Raw genomic sequence first — 21,613 nt, forward strand, 5'->3', positions numbered from 1 at the left:
CCGGGCCTCGCCTCAGACCTACTGAGCCGGACTCTCGGGGGTAGGGCCCGGCAATATGCCTTCACAAGCCCTCAGGGATTCTGATACTCTCTCAAGTTTGAGAGGAACTGGGTGAGGCCTCCGAAAAGATTGCTCTGTGAACCGGGAGTCCCGCACGTGAGGCAAGTGAAGGAAAGTAGGGTGGCGGGGGCGGGGGGGGGGAATCACCCACATGTGACCTCATGCTCTCTGGGCCTAGAATCTGCTGTCCTTCCGGGAGTGGAAGTAGAGGAGGCAAGAAGGAGCCTCTGAAACTTCAGCAGGTGACTGTTATCTGTGGGAACCGTCTGGGTACAGGCGAGCCGGTTTCTGGAAGTTCTGCCAGGCCTTGGGGCTTTGACCACCTGGAGGGAGACAGGAGCCGATAGCCTGTGGGAGCTCAGCACAGTGGGGATCCCAAAGTCTGGAAGGGTTGGGAATGTGGGAAGGGACCTCCAGGGGACACCTAGAGGCAGGGGCACCCCACCATGGGTTGTCCTATCTGGGTCACAGCCCTTCCCCCGAAGGGCCTGGGACCCACCTCTGCCCTGGGTCCTGAGCCCACAGCGCCATGGTCCCTCCGACTCAGCCCCTCCCGGTCACTGTCTCCCATCACTGGGTGCTCCCTCCGCCCACAGGTCCCTTCAGTCTACCGCCGAGTCACAGGCTTTCAGGTGAGGAAGGCCATGTCAGTCATTTTGACCCAGTCCCCATTCCATTCAGCTTTCTACAATGTCATCCTCTCAACACCCCCTTGAAGTCGGCAGAATGACTGTCCCCATTTAACAGATGAGAAATCAAGGCCGCCAAGGGAGAATGACTTGCCCAAGGGCGCCCAGCTCCCCGTTGGGGGGAAGCCGCCCCACAGCAGCCTCGCCTCTAATTAACGCTGCCTTCGGGGGCACTCGTGTGTGTGCAGCTATCTCACCCCGGGCTCAGTTCTGTTGCTCATGTGTTCATTTGGACGTGACATTTATGACATCACAGACCCTAACCAAGCCCCATCCTGATAACCCTGGATCATCAAGAAAAGGATTCATGGGGTTTAAGCTTCAAATGGTTAAAACAGATGAAAAAGTTGTGTGGCTCAAAGGGACAAACCCTCAGGTTCCCAGCAGCCTGAGGCCTGCAGAGAGCTGTGGTTTCACGGTCCACGGAGCAGCACAGTCAAGCTGTGGAGACGCTTCTGATCCTGCCCTGCCTTCTTCACCCAGTCTCGAAGTTTCTCACCTAACATCCCCCCCTCTCCCTTGGGGCCTCCGGGAGCCTCCAGACTCCTCAGCCCCAGGTCTCACTAACCAGACTCAGAGCCAAGAGCCTCCCGTGTGGCGGCCAAGGGGTACACAGCACCCGCTCCCCCCGCATTGATGGCTTCGAGCGCCCAGGGAGGGGGTGTCTCGTGTCCCCACTGAGAGCAGAAAACCAGCCAAGCCAGTCGCTGGCCACATGCATGAGGGCCTTGGAGTCTGAGGACTCGATGGGAAGGGCTGCCGTGCCCCGCCCTATCAGCTGTGTGACTGTGGGCAAGTCACAGGACCCCTGAGCCTCGGTCCCTCTTCTGTAAAAGGGGGGGAACAATAGCCTCCTATTGCCGGGTGGCTGTGAGGAGAAGACAGTGCAAGTAAAGCACCTGGCACCATGCCCGGTCCTGCAGCCCTCATTATACCCATTAAACACGTAAGCTAGTCCTCAGAAGAAAGGAAACACCACCTGTCTCTTTATCAGCGTTTGTTTCCCAAGCACCCTAGGTTGGTTTTTGGCTCACAAACTCCCTACAGCTGACACCAAGCATTTTCTCTCCTATCCTACTGTCCCTCATGGGAGGTGGCCCATAGTTGGTATGGTCTAAACCTAGCTGCCCTAGGGAGCATGGGAGGGTGGGCAGGAGAAGAACTGGGGAACCCAGGGTTTTGCCACAGAAGGCAGGGCCCCAAAAGGGGCTGATGAGGAAACTCCCTGACTCCCTGGGGGCCCACAGAGGTGCTGGGCAGGGGCAGGGAGTGAGGAGAGCCACATCCTTGCACTGCGATCTGGTCTGGGAGTCTGCGAGTCTGGAGACCCAGGTTCAATTCCTGACTCCCAAGCTGTGTGACTTGGGCCAGTTACTTAACCTCGCTGAGCCTCAGTTTCCTAGTCAGTAATTGAGACTAAAGACACCTGAGGCTGTCTGTGGCTATCTTTATTCTGATTTGCCACATGAGATAAAGGATTGGCCCACAGTGGGCGTTCAGTAAAAAGAGCAGCAGAAACTAAGTTAGGGGTCCAGGGTGCCATGGTCCTTCCCACCCCATTTCTACAGTTAGATGAGGCCAGCAAGGCTCAGAGAGGTTTAGCGACTTCTCCGAGGTCAGATGGGATGTGCACATCATTGCTTTCCTGGGCACTCACTCCTACTTGGGACCTTTGGTTATCAGCCAGGCCTAAGAAACCCCCCCAGGGAGCCTTGAGCCTGTCTTCGTGCCTGGGAGGGTTTTCTCATCTCGGAACGGTAGTCTTGAAGACACAGGAAAAGATGTGTCTCCTATCTTCACTGACAGATGCATGAGGGTATAGAAGCGTTTCCGCAAAAACACCAACACAGTGAAGATGAGCTTCCCATTGCTGAGCTGTCCAGGAGAACGCCCCATTGCTGGAGGGGTGCGAGCAGGCGCTAAGCAACATTGGGTGGAAAGTTGGCCTTGGTGGCCTTTAAAAGAAAGCCACCCTCCACATGGCTGCCAGGCAAATCCAACCCTGCTCAGTTCCCACTTCTCCTCCCGCTTCAGATCCAGCTCTGACTCCCGGACTTGGCCTTTGAGTTTTCTGGACTCCATCATCCTATGTTCTCATCTGCCTCCCATCTGGTCTGGGAGCTCCACAAGGGTAGGTCCTGTATGTTTTGATTCCGGGACCTGCCAGGGAAGGGAAGTCATGTTTCCTGGGCAAGGACCACAGGCCAGGCCCCCGACCAGGTATTTACACACGTTGCTGCAATTTGGGCTTCACAACAAGCCAGAACATCAGGTGTTATTATTAGTCTCACTTTGCAGATCAGCAAACTGAGGTCAGAAAGATCAAGCAAACTGCCAAAAGTCCCACAGCAACATGAATGCTGAAGAAGTGAAAAGGTGAAGGAAGGGGCGTTGAGCACGTGGGGTTCCCGATTTCAGCCCCTAGTCCCAAGAGGCATCTGCAGCGGGTAGGCACGCTTGGTTGCCCATCTGTCTCCAACTCTTGGGGAGCCCCATCCAGGCACTGAGTGAAGTGGACCCCTGTGAACTGACTAACCACAACCGCAGCGTTTGGGGGTGTGTGGGAGGCAGGTCGCTCTCCCCCGAGCCCGCCATAGCCCCAGCCCCGCCCTACCCCAGCCCCAGCCAAAGCTCTGCGCCAGCGCAGCGGTTTCTGCTGGCAGCAGCTCAGAGAAGGGTGAGGTGGCGCTGGATGTGGGGGGAGCAGGTCAGGTGGGAGAGCCCAGGAATTGTCTGAGTCCAACTCAGCCATGTTCTGCCCATGCTGCAGGGCTGCTGCGAAGCACTTCCTGGACATTTGGCCCCTTGGACAAGGATCTGGAAAAGGAAGCCCACAGGGTGTGGCAGAGGCATCATTAATTGCCACAAGAAAGACAGCCAGAAGTTGCCTAACACCCACTGGGTGCAGGCCCCAGGCTAAGTCCGTTATTCTTTGTTTTGGCACCAACCCGAGAAGAAGCTACTATCTTTCCCATTTTACAGATGGGGAAACTGAGGTTCCATTTGACCAGATGAGGACTAAAGCCGGCGAGGCGGGGAGAGGGGGTTGACCAGCTGGGCCCTCCCTCAGCATAGATCTGAGGTTCCCAGTGGCTGGGAGGGAGAGGAAGGTGTGGACACCCTTCCCAGGTCCTGTGACCTTTCCTACCTATGCCCTCATAGTAGCTCAGGTCCCTCCTTAGGAAAGCTTTCCCCGATCTCCTCCTCTGAGTTTAGGTTAGGCCCTGCCCCACCCCCACCCTGCCCTCCTAGCTATCACAGATTGTCTTCTCTGAGCTGTCCCCATCTCCCCAGGCCTGTCCCCACAGTAAGCCAGATGGGAGGAAGGAAATGCAGCTGCCATCTATATAGAATTCAGGGAACCCAGCTTCTAAGTCTAGCTTCACCCTGATTTACCACAAAGCTTTGGGTGGTCACTTTCCCACCGGTAAAATGGGACACGCTGTACTACTCTCAGGGCTGGTGACCATCACAGAAGAGAAAAATTTTGGAGGAGGAATTCTCTTCTACCCTTGGAACCAGGGCCTGAAGGACAGCTGTGACCCTCCTCTCCTAGGCTCCCCTTCCTCAGGTCCACACCCAGCAGGGCAGGGTGGGGCAGCTGTGATCTGGTAGGGCCAAGGCATCTAGAAGAGGAGGTGGTTTTGGGAAGATGCGCCTCAACCTCCCACGTAAAAGACAATAATAGCACCGTGCTACTTTTTGCACAGCACTCAAAGACAACCTGACTAACATAGTGCTGGAAAAGTGTACCCAGTTTGGGCAGGGCTTAGCTTTGTGGACAGACTGGGGGGAAATCCCTGTCTCTTATATTCTGTGTGACTTTGGATATGCTATTTAACCTCTCTGAGACTCGGTTTCCCTAAATATAAATGGAGACCTTACTAGTCCCAGACGAGTGATTTTTATCTATACTCGATGACCCCATCCATAGCTTGTTTCTCCACCTGAATTCTGGGGGCTTTGATGGGACCTTTTCACAGGGCTGCTTAAGGGTCCAGGAGATGATGAAGGAGGAAGAGTCTGGACACTAGACCACAATCCAGAGAGGAGAAGTGACCTGCCTGGACTCACCAGATGGGATGGCTGCGGTGTGGGGAACCCCCTCTGTGGCCACCCCAGGGCCAGCAAAGGGTCATTTCCTTCCGCGTTCAGCCCCGCCGTCACCTCTCCTGTTTCCCCGGCTAATTGCGGCGGCGCCGACAGCGGGGGAAATCGGGGCCAGGCCGGATTTCCTCTGCGGACCCGCGGCTGCTAGAGCCACCCGCCCCCCTGGACCCCGCGGGGCCACGAACTGCACGTGCGGCGGCCCGGGGCGGCCTGGCTGGCACAGCGCTTCCTTAGCGACCCCTCTCCATCCCCGCCCTCTTCGACCCGCCGCTTCCCAGTCCGGGTTTCAGTGTCAAGAAAAAGCTTCACCCCCTCGCGGGTTCCGGATAAACCAAGTCACACGGGGGCGTGCCGGCCCGGCGCTAGGACCCCGCGGCTGGGCCTAGGGGGTGGGCGTGGTGGGGCGGGTCGGCGGGAGAGGTATTTAAATTGGAGCCCGAGCCGCCCTCTCGCGGGTCTGGCTCCCGTGGGGCTGTGGAGCGGCCGTGCGCCTCCTCGGGCCGTGACCCCGGGGTCTGGCGCGGGGTGGGGCGGGAAGGGCAGGTTTGCGCAAAATGTGCCGGGGCTGCCCGGGAGAGGAGCGGCGGCCGCGCTGAGCCAGGTAGGAGCCGCCCAGCGGGCGAGGCTGGCCGGCCCCCTCGGGGAACCGGCGGTCCCGCGCCCCTCTCGGGCACCCGGCGCGGAGCTGGGCTGGGACTAGTCCATCGAGACGCGGATCTTCAACAGTCCCCACCCGCCACCGCCCCCTGCTTTGCGCGTGGAGCCAGGGTTGACTCCAGAAGTCTCCAAGGCTCCTAGCTCAGCGGATCTTTCCCGCGAAGGGCGAGGCCGGCGTTCCCATTTGACAGATGGGAAAACAACCGCAAAAAGGCCAGCACTTGAGCAGGGAACACACAGCTAGTCAAGGGCAGTTCGAGATTTGAATCTGGTCTGCTACTGCCCTCTGACCCTGGCTGGGCGTGAGTCTTCCCATCCCACCGCACCAGATAGCCTACCCATCTCTAGGGGCGGGGATGGGGGGGGTGGTGGCACCCACCTCCCTCCAAGGAGCTCCGCAGCCAGCCTTCTTCATGGGTGGTAAGACGTGAGGGACCCCCACCCCCACCCTCAGCTGCCTGAAATTCCGCCATCACAGCCACATTCCTTTGGGTTAAGGTCTAATTCCCCCGTGGGATGCACATGTCTCCAGAATGGGGCTTGCCCTTAGTGATTCACTGCTCGCTGGGAACGTCCACAGCAGCTCTCCCAGGACCCCACTCTGCCAGTGATCCAGGCTGAGAGGAGGGAGAGGAGCACCCTAGAGCCCAGCACTGTGAGCCTGTCTGCTGGGGTTGGGGGTTGGTTGGAGGGGGTTAGAGAGGGAGATCTTGGCCTGGTGTTGTGGAAACATTTGCTTTGGAGGCAGACAGGCTGGATTCTGATCCTGATTCTGCCATTTACTGCCTGTGTGACTTTGAGTAAGTCACCTCTCTGAGCCTCGTTTCCCTCATGGGCAAACTCTACAGGGGGCAGGCAGCTCAGCACCTGCTGGAGAAAACACAGCATTTGGGTCATACAGACCTGGGGCTAAATCCCAAAACACTTATGAGCTGGGTAACTATGGGGTAAGTCACTTCACCTTTCTGAGCCTCAGTGTTCTCATCTGTACAATGGAAATTATAGTAACTGCTTCACTGGCTTGTTGTGAGAATTAAATGAAATGATATAGGTCAAGTGCTTAGAAGAGTATCTAACATCCTTAAACACTAGGGATGGGCTTATTATGGTAGTAGGTGTTGCCCTCCACCCCATTTCTCTCTCTCTCTCTCTCTCTCCCTGCATTGTGTGCACGCACACACGCACACACACAGATATTCTTTGGCACTTCTCCCTCCAGTCAGTGTCCTAAGATGCCTCCTGCCTCCTCTTGCCTAGGCCACTTGTCTGCTGGCCTGGGGCCTCCCTCTTCAGCACTCCTCACCTCGCCTGGGCTGCTCAGCCCTGTGGGTTTGTCCCAGCTGGGAAAGACAATATGTGTCTAGGGTGCCTTCACAGCCATTCTCAGCTTGGTCATCACAACCGTTGGGGTCAAACAGTGGCAAAACAGGAAGCAGGCTGCTTGCCCTACAGATGGGACACTGAGACCCTGAAAGCTTAAGGGACTTGCCCCAGGGAGCAGGGCTGGTGAGCAGTAGAGGCTGGTTGGGAGCCTGGGTCTCAATGATCCCAATCCTCCCTCTTGAGAGCGAGTAACCCTCAAATTCTCCACACTGTGTCTGGGGCACTGCTCAAGGGTGTCCACTGCCGAGGGGCCCCTTTCTGTTAGACGGCAGGGTGGAGTTCCACGTGCTGCAGGGAGGGACCCTCCTGGAGGCTCAGATGCTCACCTCAGGGATAGAGTGGAATTTGGCAGGCAGGGGAGGGGGAAACGAGTGCCCCTTTGGGCAGCAGTGCTCTCAGGTTCAGAACTAATCCAGGTCCTTCCTTATCCTCACCTCGCACTCACCGCTCAGCCCTTTGCCGTGGACTGCTACCCCTCACTTTGCTGTTTGTTCAGTAGACTTTTAGTGAGCACCGCTTAATAGACCCCTGTTCTCATAGAATAAGAAATAAACGATCGGGAAATGATCAATGAGAGGAAAACAATAAAATACGTGCAGATCTGGGCAAGAGCATTCCAGGTAGAGGGAGCAGCAAGGGCAAAGGCCCTGAGGCAAGAATGCACTTGCTGTGTTTGAGGGATGGTGAGAAAGCTAGAATTTGGTGAGGGAAGAGCACATGGTAGATGGAGTCAGAGGGGAGATTGTATAAGCTTGGATTTTATGGGAGGTTTTCAAGCAGTGAGATTCATGATCTGATACATGATTTAAAGACATCACTCATGCTGCCATGCTTAGGACGGACTAAAAGAGGTCAGGGTGTTGCTGGGGTCGAGGCCCAGGGTCGTGGTGGTGCCTCAGTCTGTGGCAGCGAGGGAGGTAGGCAGATCCAGAGTCTGTGTTTTAGGGAAAGCAGACAGGACCTGCTGATGGGGGGAAGGAGTGTGGCGGGGAGGTGAAGGGAGAGTCCAGGAGAAAAACTGCTCTCACCAGCGTCACCATGTCACCGAGGCGCCTCATGTCAATTCTCAGCGCCTTCCCCAGCCTGCACAGTGTAAGATGGTTCCCAGAGGAGAGTGAGGCCCCTCTGCCCTGGGGGCACTTCCCATGGTGGTGGTGGGGGTTGGTGGGTAAAGGGGAGGGAACCACGGAGTGATGAAGTGCTCGGTGCCAATATATAGCCCAGACTTGGGGAACCAGAGAAGGCTTCTTGGAGGAAGTGACATCTAGGCTGAGACCCAAAGGATGAGGAGGTATTCAGCACAAGAGAGGGGAGGAAGTGAAGGTTTGGGGCAGTGAAAAGATGCTCAGAGAACTGAAGGAAATACGAGGCTTCCAGAACACAGAGTGGGAGAAGGGACAATGAGAAATGAAGCTGGAGAAAAGAGCTGGCTGGGCAGAGCGCACTCCCCAAGGGCCTCGAAGGCCCCTCTGAGGGGTTTCCACTCAGTTCTGAGTACACTGGCATTCAAAAGGGTGGTGATGTTCTGCTTTTTAAACAGCAGAACAAAATTTCCTGTGAAAACCCAACCTGTAATGCAGGTGAGAGGAGGACATCTGCGGGGCAGGAGGTCCATGGCCCCGGGGGAACCCAGGGAACAGGGCTTAGAAGACACGGCTTGGGCCTTTGCATGTTTGAACAAGAAAGGACCTCAGAGCACCCACCTTCATTTAAAATTCATAGCAAGGATGCTTATGGGTTCTAATAGTCAAGACTCAGCCATAAAGTTTCTATAAATGCCTCTTCCAAAACATCCCTCAGAGTCACAATTCAGCACTTATTTATTGAGCACCTGCAGGAGACCTTATAGTGTAGAGGTTAAGGGCACAGACCCAGGAGCCCGACTTCCTGCCTGCCACTTGTTAGCTGTGTGACCTTGGGCGTGTTGCTTAATTTCTCTGACCCTCAGTTTTCCTGTATGCACAGTGGTAATGGTGATCATGGAACCAAGTCGTTGAATTATTGGAAGGATTAAATGAGTTCATACATGTAAAGTGTCAAGAAGAGTGCCTGGTGCATAATGAGGGCTCTGTAAGTGGCACTTTCATAGAATATGTCTCATTTGATCTTTAACAAAACTTTGAGGTTGGCATTAGCCTCAGAAGAGGAAACTGAGGCTCAAAGAGGTGAAGTGACTTGTACAAAGTCACACAGCAGGTAAGCGGAGGAGACAGAGGGAGGAGTCTGGTGTGGGTGACTGGGTCCAGTGCTCTTGGAGGGCATTATGTGTCTCTCCTTGTTAATGTTTTGTATGTATTATGGTCTCTTCTGTGCCTTTATTTGTGTCCCCAGTTCCCAGGACAGAGCCAGACAAGAGGAGGCACTCAGTAAAGGTGTGAGTGAATGAATGAATGAATGAATGAATGAAATTGATGGATTGAGCTGTGTATTCCTAGCACTTGGCCCAGGTTCTCAGTGAATGAGCCCCTAGCAGCACTGGGATGTGACCCTCCTGAGGGCTTTGTGGTCCCCCTCAACCTCAGCCCCGCTGCTCATAGCGAGAAGGGCTGGCCCAGCATGCCTGGGTGTCCCACTGCGTGGGCGGTGGCTTCAGTGAAAGTTAAGGGCCTGGCAGCCTGTTCCTGGGGAAGTCCACGGCCCGCAGTGCTGGGGGCAGGGCAAGCCTCCTGGCGGGGCTTCCTGTCAAGGCTCCAGGCCCAGCCTTCAAACAATGGCAGGGACTCGAGAACCAGAAAATCAAAAGAGAAAGGGCAAAATAAAGGTCTGCGGGTTGGGGGATTGAGGAATTCCGTTTGGGGCTTGAAGAGCTAGGATGGGGGGACCTGCTTGTGGCCTGGGTGGAACTGGAGTCAGAGCCCCAGCTCCCCACCTCACCCCACCCCAGCCCTGAGCTTGGCCAGGGTAGCCCTTAGGGCTCCTCTACGTCCTGCTCACCTCCTCCAGGCTGTCTTCCAGGTAGGGTCTTTTGAAACCCAAATCTGACCATGTCACCCACTGCTTAAAAACTCTTGTCCAGGGTAATGGCCTAGCTCCTTGACCCGGCACTGAAGGCCCTTTGTGATGGGCTGCAGCCCTTTTTCCCATCCCCTTCACAAGGTGCCCCATTCACAGCACCTTTGGTCCAGCTACAGCTGCGGTCTGGGGTTCCCTGAGGGCAGGTGCAGACAGGAAGGAGCGGTGGGGGCTGGCGGTGGGAAGGAGCCTGTGGTCTTACAGCCTTCCCCTTTCCTCCTGCCCTATGCAGAGCCATGAGCCACCGGATCCTGCTGCTTCTGGCCGTGCTGACCCTGGGCCTGGCTACCTCCCAACACCGAGACAAGGTGCCCTGTAAGAAGGTGAGAAGCTCTGCCTAGGCAGGGAGAACTCCCTGTCTCCCCCTACCCCCTGCCCGGGGGTGTCCTACTGCCCCAGCCCCAGAAGCCAGAGGCTAGAGGGGTCAGAAAAGGAAGGAGAATGCATTTAATGCCTTTAAACCTTGCATTTAATGAGCACCTACTAGAATGTTTAAATGCCTTGTTTACTGTTAATCCTGCTGGGTAAGTACCATTATTCCAATTTTATAGAGTTGGAAACTGAGGCTTGGAGAAGGTAGGTAACTTGTCCAAGGTCATTCAACTAGGGCCAATATTGGACTCTATCCCTTCCAGCTGCCCCCAAAGGACAGTGGGTCTAGCTGGCTGATGAGGAATATGTATATGTGTGTGGGGAATTTGGAGTGGGCATCTGGGAAAGGCTCTTCTGTACTAGGCCCCTTCGGGGGACAAATCCCCTTTCCTAACTGGGCTCCTTAACTCGAGCCCATCTGCCACATCTCTGCTGTGATGCCTGTCACTTATTAGTGCCGGGGTCAAATGCTGCCTTCTCCAGGAAGCTTCCCCTGACCCCTTCCAGGCCGACCTGGTTCTGTTTGATCCCTTCTGGGGCTCCCACAGCCCTAAGCTTCCTTCCATCTCAATATTGAGTACATGGGGTAGTTGGTGAATGGTCCACACCTGTCTCAGCTACCAGACCAAGAGCTTCTCAAGGGCAGCGACCAGGTTTGATTCACTTTGTTCCATTTTTCTGCCAGGAGTCAGGGAGACTAGCCCTGAGGTTACTGTGACCCTGTGGGGTACAGAGAAAAGGAACCCTCTAGGTCCACTCGTAAGGCTGGGCAATCACTGAAGTCAAGACCAGAGCTTGGGCTGGGGAAGGGACAGGCCCTCCAGTAGCCCCACCTGGACCTGGGACGGGAAGCTCATGACACAAGATGGGCAGCTGCTTTTGGAGGCTGGATGAGCTGGCAGCCAGGGCCCGGCAACCCTTCCCCGGGGTTTGCAGTGTCCTGCTGTTGCCACCTCACTTCTTACTCCTTGGAGCCCTTCTGGGATTCCCAGAACCCAGAATAACAGGCAGAGAAGGCCTCAGACGTCACCAAATGCAGCCCCACATCTACCTGGGGCAATAGACTCAGAGAGATAAAGGGTCTGGGCCACCCAACAGGCAGAGGGGAACTGGGTGGGCTTTGGATTTGGGGCAAATGAGGTAACAGGCAGGAAAGCAATTTCTGAACTCCCATGAAAGCGGTTATGATGCTTTTCAAAGTAGTAAAAACAAATTGCCACATGCTGAGGGCTAACAAGGGGCCTGCTCCACGCTAAGGGCTTTCTCTCATTTAATGAGAGAAAACTCTTCTTTTCAGCTGAGGAAACCAAGGCTGAGAGAAGAGATGTGACCCACAAGGTCATACTGATAGGAGGTAACAGAGCCAAGATTCGAACCCATCTCTCCTGAACTCATGCTGTCCACCGCCGGGTAACTCTCCCTACCCTGCTTCCCTTCTATGTGCAGGTGGTAAAATGGTGATGAGTGGCACCCTCTTCCCTCTAAAAAAAAAAAAAAAGCTGGGCAGTTGAGTCCTGGCATACCAGAGAGTGGATAGGGGGTCATGAGGGGAAGCTCTGAACTTGATTAAAGGCTGATGCCCCCAAGACCCCTCCCCAAATAAGTCACGCAGCTTGGAGCTCAGGGAGCGGTGGGTACCCGACAAATGGGGTTCTGAGAGCTGCCCACGCCTTTAAGCTCCTTCCTAGACTGGACTGGAGAGCTGGGAGGCCCTGCCTTGTAACAGTCCCTCTGGGCCTCTGTGACAGGGGTCCTAGGCACTGGGCAGAAAGCAGGATTAGGTGCTGGACTTGGCCAGCTTTGTGTCCCGGCTCAACTCTCAGGAGCTGGTGCCCCAGGGAGCCTTTGAGTATTGCCTCTGGGGTGAAACGGGGTGTGGGCTTGCAGGTGGGATAAGCCCCATCCCCCAACACATGCTGTGTTCGTGTTCATTTTGCTGTTTCTTCTTTAATCAGGATGGTTTGGGGAGCTGAGGATACGGATAGGGAGGCTGTGCCCAGTGGCCCCAGCTGGCAGAGACTGTTGTGAGGGAGGAAGGGGCAAGGAGCCAAGCAGGTCTGGCAAGGCGGCCGGGGTAGGATTCCAGTTTGCATGGGTGCCCAACTGCAGGGGTGGCCTCGGGCCTCTGAGTAGGGCAGTATTGTGGAGTTGGAAGCTTCATGGAGCTGGAAGAGTCGCATTGCCTGATGGAGGGCAGTCCGTTCCTTCCCCCACTTCACCTTGAAGCTCTTGGGAGGAAGCTGAGAGCTGGGCCAGGCAGGGAACACCCAGACTGGTGTTCCTGCCCTGTTGGCTCAGCCACTGACTCGCGGTGACCTCGTGCAGGTCACTGCCATCTTTAGGCTCAGTCTCCCCATCTGGGAAGTGGGTGGGCTGGACCCTTTTTGCTCTAACGGTCTTTGACTCTAGTCTGAATATATGCATCATCTCTTTTCTTTTCCTTTCAGAAAAGTGATTCAGTCAATCCCTCAGACTTTTACTAAGCTGATGATGTCTGTGACTCTTTCATTCACTGAAAAATGTACTGAGCACTTTCTATGGCCCAGGTCCACAATAGTCACTCAATCAAACCCTGTTTGCCCTGAGCTTACTGTCTAGCAGGTCTGCACACAAACAGTCACAATTCAGGGGGCCAAAGCTATGAGAGAGGAAGCATAGGGGCTGTGAGAGCTCAGAGGAGGCCCCGACCTGCCCGGCAGTCAGGGAAGGCTTCCAGGTGGAGGAGACCTTGGAGCTCAGCACACAGAGTTCACCGTGCTGATCTGGTTGGGAAGAGCATAACCAGCACAGGGAACAGCAAGGAGGAGGCCCAGAGGTGGGTGTGGGAGGGCACAGTGGGCAGTGGTCAGGTGCGGGCTGGGCTGGAGTGGGTTGGGAGGAAAGGGGACAGGTCAGCAGGGCCACAGACAGCCTTGAACTCTGCTGAGGGTGCTGGACTTTGCCCAGAAGGGGTTTAAGCCGAGGGCAGCACGGTCAGAGTGGAGTTTTTGAGCAGTTGCCATGCATTTGGCTGGCGGAAAGGGGTCAGTGGAGACAGAGAGGCCAGGGCGGAGTGGGCCTGTGCTTGGTGGTTATGGAAGCCAGAGCCTTCGCTGGGAAAGGCTGGGGTTCCTGGTGTGTGGGAAAAGACAGAGGGAGATTGCATTTCCATGGAAAGAATTCTGGCCCCTGAAGGCACATGTGATAGAGGGACAAAAGTGGGGTCTTTGGTTGTTAAGAGACTGGGGTTCAAAAGCCAGCTCTGTTCCTCACCAGCTGGATGATTCTGGGGCCTCCCTTCCCCTCTCTAAGCTTGGGTTTCTTAAAGAGGGGTGATCAGATTTGATGGGCAGGCTATTGTGAAGATCCAGTGAGACAAGGGGTCTGAAAATGCTAAATAAGATATAAAATGCTGAATGGGTGCTGGGGAAGGATGAGTTACATTCTGGATAAGAAACCAGAGTGGTAATGTGACACAGCAACATCAGTCTTGTCATCAAAGAATGTGGGTTGAGACTCTGGTCATCTTTTCCTGCCCCTACCCCATCTCCAGGGGCCCATTGGGACTGGACCATGCAAAGTGAAGCCACTGATGGGGGTGGGGGCAGCAGCAGAACGAGGTCATCTGGTGAGTGTCAGCAAGGAAGGCAGGCTCTGGGACCCGAGCTCTGCCCCGTGGAGTGAGGGCTTGAATGAGATCTGAGGGTGAGAGACCAAAATTAACACCGAAGACAGGAGTGCAAATAGCATTTTCCCCTTTTGGAAACATTTCTCCCAAAGTGTTTTTTTGTAGAACATCAGCTGGGTAAGTTTAACTCTCTGGGTCCACGGAAGGAAACTGGGATGTGGAACCAGGAGGCCTGGGTCCCAGTTGGCCCTGCTCCTCACTGGCTCTGGGGCACTCTAGGTGATACATGGCTTAGTGTCTTCTAAAATCGGATAATAGTCAGTACAGAGTATTTTGTTAGTGCATTTGTCCTTCTATCTGTCTATCATCTCTCTCTCTCTGTCTACCAATCAAAGCTTCCTTGAGTCCCTCCCTGATGCCAGCACTGCCGTAGTGGGTACCAGAGACAGGGGCAGGGAGCAGAGTAGGGGTCACGCAGACGTGGGGTGATTAGGCTCGGGGGGAGGACGTCGAGCACGCTGGGAGGACAGAGCAGAGGCCTGGCCAAGCCTGGTGGCGGCTCCATTCATACCTCCTAGAGGCGCGTGTCTGGTTCCCCCTCCTACAGCACCCAGTAATGCCCGCTGCTCTCCCTGCCCTCCCCCTCCCCAGGTGGACAAGGAAGTCTTGTGCCGGGGCCTTGGCCTACTCCAGGTCCCCTCGGTGCTCCCGCGGGACATCGAGGTCCTCGACCTGTCTGGGAACCAGCTGCGGAGCATTCTGACCTCACCCCTGGGCTTCTACACAGCGCTTCTTCACCTGGACCTGAGCGCCAACGAGATTAGCTTCCTCCAGCCAGGGGTCTTCCAGGCCCTGCCCCACCTGGAGCACCTCAACCTGGCCCACAACCGCCTGGCGGTGGGCACGGCGCTGAGCACTGGGGGTCTGGGTCCCCTGCCACACCTGACGTCCCTGGACCTGTCTGGCAACAGCCTGTACAGCGGCCTGGCGGAGCGGCTGCTGGCGGAGGCGCCCGCCCTGCGCAGCCTCTCGCTGGCGGAGAATAGCCTGACGCGCCTGGGCCGCCACACCTTCTGGGGCACGCCTGCGCTCGAGCGGCTGGACCTTCACAGCAACGTGCTGATGGACATCGAGGACGGAGCCTTCGAGGCCCTGCCCCACCTGGCACACCTCAACCTCTCCAGGAACTCCCTCACCTGCATCTCCGACTTCAGCCTCCAGCAGCTGCGGGTCCTAGACCTGAGCTGCAACAGTATCGAGGCCTTTCAGACGGCCCCGGAGCCCCGGGCCCAGTATCAGCTCGCCTGGCTCGACCTGCGGGAGAACAAACTGCTCCACTTCCCCGACCTGGCCGCACTTCCGAGGCTCATTTACCTGAACGTGTCTAACAACCTCATCCGCCTCCCTGCGGGGCCGCCCCAGGGCGGCGAGGGCCTTCACGCGCCTTCCGAGGGCTGGTCCGCCTTGCCCTTCTCCAACCCCGGCCGCAACGCCAGCACCCAGCCCCTCTCTCAGCTCTTGAATCTGGATTTGAGCTACAATGAGATTGAGCTCGTCCCGGAGGGCTTTCTTGAGCACCTGACTTCCCTGCGCTTCCTGAACCTCAGCCGGAACTGCTTGCGGGCCTTTGAGGCCCGGCGTGTGGGCTCCCTGCCTTGCCTCGTACTCCTGGACGTGAGCCACAATGCGCTGGAGACCCTGGAGCTGGGTGCCAGGGCCCTGGGGTCTCTGCAGACGCTGCTCCTACAGGACAACGCCCTGCGGGGCCTGCCCCCGTACACCTTCGCCGGCCTGGCCAGCCTGCAGAGGCTCAACCTGCAGGGGAACCGGGTCAGCCCCTGCGGGGGCCCAGGTGAGCCTGGACCCGCGGGCTGTGTGGCCTTCTCTGGCGTCTCCTCCCTCCGCGTCCTGAACCTGGCGGACAATGAGATGGAGACGCTCCGGGCAGGTGCCTTCCTCCACACTCCGCTGACCGAGCTGGACCTCTCTGCCAACCCTGGGCTGGATGTGGCCACAGGGGCCTTGGCGGGCCTGGAGGGCTCCCTGGAGGTCCTGGCCTTGCAGGGCAACGGGCTGGCCATCCTGCAGGTGGACCTGCCCTGCTTCAGCTGCCTCAAGCGGCTCAATCTGGCAGAGAACCGCCTGAGCCGCCTGCCTGCCTGGACGCAGGCTGTGTCCTTGGAGGTGCTGGACCTAAGGAACAACAGCTTCAGCCTCCTGCCGGGCAGCGCCATGGGCGGCCTGGAGACCAGCCTGCGGCGCCTCTACCTGCAGGGGAACCCCCTCAGCTGCTGCGGCAACGGCTGGCTGGCGGCCCAGCTGCACCAGGGCCGTGTGGACGTGGACGCCACCCAGGACCTGATCTGCCGCTTCGGCTCCCAGGAGGAGGTGTCCCTGAGTCACGTGCGTCCTGAGGACTGTGAGAAGGGGGGGCTCAAGAACGTCAACCTCATCATCATCCTCACCTTCGCACTGGTGTGTGCCGTCCTTCTCACCACGCTGGCCACCTGCTGCTTTGTCCGCCGACAGAAGTTCAACCAACAGTACAAAGCCTAGAGAGGCTGGGGGCTACAGACCGCCTCTGTCGGGGGACCCTGCCAGGTCAGTGGGGGAGCCAGAGGCACGAAGAAGGGTGGGGACTGACCCAAGATTACCCAGCGAGCCAGGATCCAAGAACCCTGGTCTCTCAGTCCCAGCCCTGGGCTCCTTTCCCTGTATCCTGCTGCATCAGTAGGTGACCCACTTCACAGGGCACACATGTGGTCCAGCTGTGGAAGCTGGAAGATGGGCAGTTGCAGGAGTGACAGAGTGTAAGGTTGACCCATCGGATCAACACATCTTCACCAGGCATCTGTTTTGTGCCACACCCTGCCCTGGGCACTGGGGACACCAGGGAATGAGACACATCCCTACCCTCAGCATCGCCCAGGCTGGGTGGGGAGGTGGCTGCAGAGCATGCAGTGACCACACGGAGTGTGGAAGCCAGGGCTCTGCAGCCCCAGCTGGCTGAGTGTGGATCGTCCTGCCCCTGTTGGGCCAGGGTAGGAGAGGGGTAAGACCAAGAGGATTTGTCTGAGATGTTTCCAAGCAGACTCTTTGTCACGTCTTCTGATAGTGACTTTCAGCTTCTCTGGAACATAAAAAGCTTGTGACCGGAAGAGAGCTGGAGGCACTTGAGTAAGGCTTGGATCCAGTGCTATCAGGCGGGCTGCGGCAGCTCCAGCAGGGCCTGGTTAAGAGGCGGTCTCCCTGGGCTCCAGCCCAGCACTGGACCATTCCGTTTCCTGCTCCGGGCAGGCTCTTTCCCCTACCTGGCACTCTCGTGTTGCACACACCGGCCAAGATACTGCCCTAGCCCCCCTACTCCCTGCCCAGGCCCCCTGCTCCATCCCAGTCCCACCCTGCCTGGTGAGCCAGGAGTAAGAACCTTAGGTATCTGGTTCTGTTTTGCACCACACTTGGCAGTGGTGACAAACCCAAGCCTGCATCTGCCTCTTTATGACAACCCTCTGAGGTTGGTATTTTATCCCATTTTACAAGAGTCTCCAAAAGTCTCCCTCCAGGGACCTCCAGCTAAGAAATGCCAGGACTGAGCTCCAGACTCACATCCTCCTGAGTCCAGAGCCTGAGCTTGGCCACTGCAGGGGCTGCAGGCTGTTAGGTGGACAGGAACTGGCCCCACGTGGCCGGATCAAGGCCCGGGAGCATCCTGTGCTGTGCACACCCACCCGCTCCTCTCCCTCCTCTCTCCCAGGCGGGCAGAGAGAAGATGCGCAGCCACAGGCCCTCTCCTCCTCCTGTGCCTCATTTTCCCTTATTCCCTCATTTGCAGACTAGGCGGGCTCTCCTTTTTCTCTTCTTGCTCTTGCGTGCCCTCCTTCCCTCTCCCTCCTTTGAGCCTAGCCTGGACTTTGAAACCATCGAGTCCGACCTCCCTGTTGCACAGATAGGGAGGCTAAGACTGAGGAAGAGAATGGGACTTGCTCAGAGCTGCACAAGTCAGTGGCAGAGCCTGTGAAACAAGGTGGATTCAGACCTCATTGAGGGGGTGTGCGGGGGGGCTTGGTGGTTGGACCTGAATGGTTTCCTTCTCTCTCAGCTGTGACATCACAAGATGATGCTGGCTCCAAACTCTCTTACTAGTCCTCATCATGCAGGGACTATTTTTTTCGCCCTAGAAAAATGGATAGAAAAATCCCATCCAGATATAACCGCCTGTTTCTCATACCCATGAAATCGTGCGCTGTCTGGGAAGAAAGGAAGCCCTGGGATCAGCCCGGGACCCTGTGTCATTGTCTTCACCCTCTTACCTGTGCTTGGCCCGCACTCAGGCTCACGACGGTGCTCGGTAAAGTGTGAGATGATGAAAATGCCCCTCTCTCCACCCCATTTTACAGATGAGAAAACTGAGGCCCAGAGCGGGTCGAGGACTCAGGGAGTCAACGGCAGAGCCGGGGCTAGAACCTGGTGGCTTGGCCCCAGCCCGGGGCCCTGGTGGCGAGTGGGGCAGCCGGTGGGTCCAGTCCTGTTTGGGATCATGACCACAGGTGCTCACTGCACACAAACACTCTTCCTCAGGCCTGGAGGGCAAGGTGTGGGCCCCTCCGTGCCTGATCTTTGAGAACACTACACAATGCTGCTCTCACCCCCCAGGACCCAGGCTACAACCCAGGCCTCGGGGCCAGCTCTTTGTGTAACCCACGTGAATGTATTAAAAAATGATTTTGGAGAAACAGTGCAGCCTGCCGGCCTCCTCCTTGCTGCGGGTAATCATTGCGTCCACTTGAACCCTGCCCTCCTCTACTTCCCTTCCAGCCTTTGAAGCCTCATGGCAAACCCCTGGGGAGACAGGCTGAGGACCACTGGGTGGGAGACTGAGGCTCTGGGTCATCACCATCCTGGACCTGGGTGCTTCAGCCCCCATCGTGTCCCTGCCACACCTCTGTCCCCTCACACTCAGCAGACCCCACTCCCCACCCACCCCTGAGAAAACAGTGACTTCCAGCAGGAGCCGCTGAGCGCGCCTTTCCCTCCTCTGCAGCTCCATTTTCTCTTTCCTCTCCTTCAGCCTTTCCTTTCTGTTTGCTTCTTCCTCTCAGACTTCAGCTGTGCTCAAGTCTTGCCCATCTTACGAACAGTAAGGAGACCCTTAAGCCACTTACCCCTTTCCTTTCCCTACTTCACGGGTAAACTTCTAGGTAAAGTAGCTTCCTCTCTCTCCCCTCCATCCTAACCCATCCCAGGCCACCTCCAGCCGTGTACTTTTCAGACCACGCCTCTGACCCTTCAGCTGCGGGGCCGCTCACCTCTATCCCCCCATCACCCACACCTTCCCCTCGGCACACTCTCCCAACATCTAGGACCCTAGGTGCCTTCCTCTCAGGCCACTCCTTTTCAGGCTCCGCTATGCGCTCATCTTCCTCGAGCCATCAGAATGGTGCTCAGCAGGACTCTTCTCTCAGGAATGTCATCACCCTCACTGGCTAGCCACCCCATCGCTCTGACAATGCCCACATCTCTGTCTCCAGCCCCAGCCCCTCCTGAGCGTCCAGCCCCGACACCCTGACACCCAGAGGCCTCCCCAGCTAGAGAGTTAAAGGTCTCCCAGGGGCTGGAGGACTGAGAGTGAGCGGCCAGGCTGCAGTTCAAGGTTGAACTTGGAAGAACCAAGAGGGGCCAGAAGAAGAGCATTCGTGGTTCCTAGAAGGGGGTTGGAGGGTGAGGGTGTGGGCTGTGGGCTCTGGGGGAGGGGACAAGAGCCACCTCACCTGGGGTGGGGGTGGGAGTCAGGCGACGGGCTGAGGCAGAGTCTAGAGGGCAGGGAGTGGTCCCCCTGGCTCTCCCACTTTGCAGCCCCTTGTGCTTGTCTTCATGTGGCCCCGCCTCCCATTCTCAGCTGCCTGACACCCAGACATCACCCTCTTTGCAGGTGCCAACCTTCTCTTCTCCACCTCCTCTCCCACAGGCTCCAGCTCCACCTCCCCAATCCGCAAGCATCCTGGAGATTTCTCCAGCCCAGCTTCCTCCCTGGGCTGTGACCTCTCACCTTCCAGTTCCTGCTCCCAGCTCCTATCTCCAAAGGAAAAATTGAAATGCCTAGTTCATGGATGGGGCTAGGGGGTGACAGGGTATGTGACTCAACGCCCTGGCACACAGTAGGCGCTCCGTGAAGGCCTGCAGGAGGGCAGTAGCGTGGGCTGAGCTCAACCCAGGACTCTGGGTACCTCTGACTCAGCCGGGAGCCCACCAGGCCCCTAACCCCTTTTCCTGGCAAACAGGGGAGTTTGCTCACCTGACCAAGACCCCCAGCAAGGCAGAAATTCCTGTTTTCAGCCGAACATGGACACAGCTGCCAACTAGGTCATCGGAGCATCCGGCAGGTTCCAGGGCGAGAGGATGCCCTTGCACAGCCCCCGTCACAGACAGACTGCGGTGTCAGGTCACCTGGCTCACTCAGTCCACGAGGACCAGGCCCAGCAGGAGCCGGGCTCGCAGGCCAGGTGGGAGGAGAGGAAGCCAGCATCCCTGGCCCACCAGCTGCCTCACCCTGTCAGTTCCCTGTGCTGGCACAATCCCCCAGGATCCAGGATCCACAGTCTGCTTTCTGTGCCCCTGTTGTTTAGCAGCTCACAGGCCCTGCAAGTCCGGTCCCTGCGGCCCTCCATCCTCATCTCTCTCTGGCCACCTCCCACCTCCTATTCAGAGCTGACAGCTATTGAGCACTTCCAGGTGGGCCCTGCGCTGAATACTTGATGTACATGGTCATATATAATTCTAACACTCTTTGAAGAGATTTCTATTATTATCATCCTCACTTTAGAGAAACTGAGACTCAAGATCCCACAGCTGTCAAGTGCCAGAGCTGAGACTTGAACCCAGGTTTGCCCTACTCCTCTCTGGAGCCAGCAATCTTAACCATTAGGCAGCACTGCTTCCTGACCCTCCCAATTCCGGCTCTCTCCCACCTCCTCTACTTGAAATGTCTCACCTACCCTGACCCACCTGCCAAACTCCTCCTTTTTCAATGCTTACCTGCATCACCTCCTCTGGGGAGACTTCCCTTATTTCCCTCCTCCAGCTGCCATCAGCCCTGGGCTGCCCGGGCTCACAACATCGGGATGTCTGCCTGATCCACCACCAGACCAGGAGCTCCTGGAAGGAGTTCTTACCCAGAGTCCCTTCTGTGTCCCCTGTGCCCGAGCCAACACAGAGGCAAGTTCAGAAAAGGTTTCCTGAATGGATGGCCCTGCCCTCCAGGACCTAAACACTTGTGGGGATTAACATCAGCCCTCAGACCAAGAATGGGTGATAAACTTCTCAGACAGACCCCAGGAACGTAGAGGACACAGAGGGACCGCAGGGTGTGGGCTGCCCAGGGGAACAGGAATCTTCTCTCACCACTCTCATTCCCCTCAGTTCCTCTTGCCTCTAGGACCCTGGCTTCTCTTCTTCATCCCCCTCTCTCCCCCCAACCCCTCTTCTCTTCTCCTTCTCCTCCCTTGGTCATCTCTCCCCCAACCCCCTCTCACTGGGATGAGCTGGAGCTGTGGTGCTGAGAACATGGAGGGGTGGAGGGGAGGGAGGCCCGAGCTGTTTATAGGAACTGGAGCAGCTCCATCCATCAGCTCTGTTTGGAGCTGGAGACCAAGCATAATAAATACCTTGGCTCCTCCCCAGCTGTGCTCTCCCTGAACTTGGCCATTCGAACTCCAAATTTCTCTGG

The 21,613-nt window shown here is 56.9% G+C and overlaps 1 protein-coding gene across 6 annotated transcripts; it reads left to right on the plus strand.

Moving 5' to 3' along the window:
- Positions 1 to 5,312: 5,312 nt before the first annotated feature.
- Positions 5,313 to 18,615, plus strand: LRRC32 (leucine rich repeat containing 32). 6 transcript variants are annotated; one of them, XM_036861747.1, is made up of 4 exons: positions 5,329 to 5,460; positions 9,231 to 9,271; positions 10,144 to 10,234; positions 14,542 to 18,615. In XM_036861747.1, the coding sequence occupies exons 3-4, from the start codon at positions 10,148 to 10,150 to the stop codon at positions 16,444 to 16,446; spliced, it is 1,992 nt and encodes a 663-aa protein (XP_036717642.1). In that variant the 5' UTR covers positions 5,329 to 5,460; positions 9,231 to 9,271; positions 10,144 to 10,147; the 3' UTR covers positions 16,447 to 18,615. The 6 variants fall into 6 exon arrangements, with proteins under 6 accessions (XP_036717641.1, XP_036717642.1, XP_036717645.1 ...); XM_036861746.1 differs by lacking the exon at positions 9,231 to 9,271 and having other exon boundaries at positions 5,313 to 5,460; XM_036861750.1 differs by lacking the exons at positions 5,329 to 5,460; positions 9,231 to 9,271 and adding an exon at positions 5,481 to 5,818.
- Positions 18,616 to 21,613: the final 2,998 nt, after the last annotated feature.

Source organism: Balaenoptera musculus, chromosome 8, assembly GCF_009873245.2.
Source record: "Balaenoptera musculus isolate JJ_BM4_2016_0621 chromosome 8, mBalMus1.pri.v3, whole genome shotgun sequence".
Lineage (NCBI taxonomy): Eukaryota > Metazoa > Chordata > Mammalia > Artiodactyla > Balaenopteridae > Balaenoptera > Balaenoptera musculus.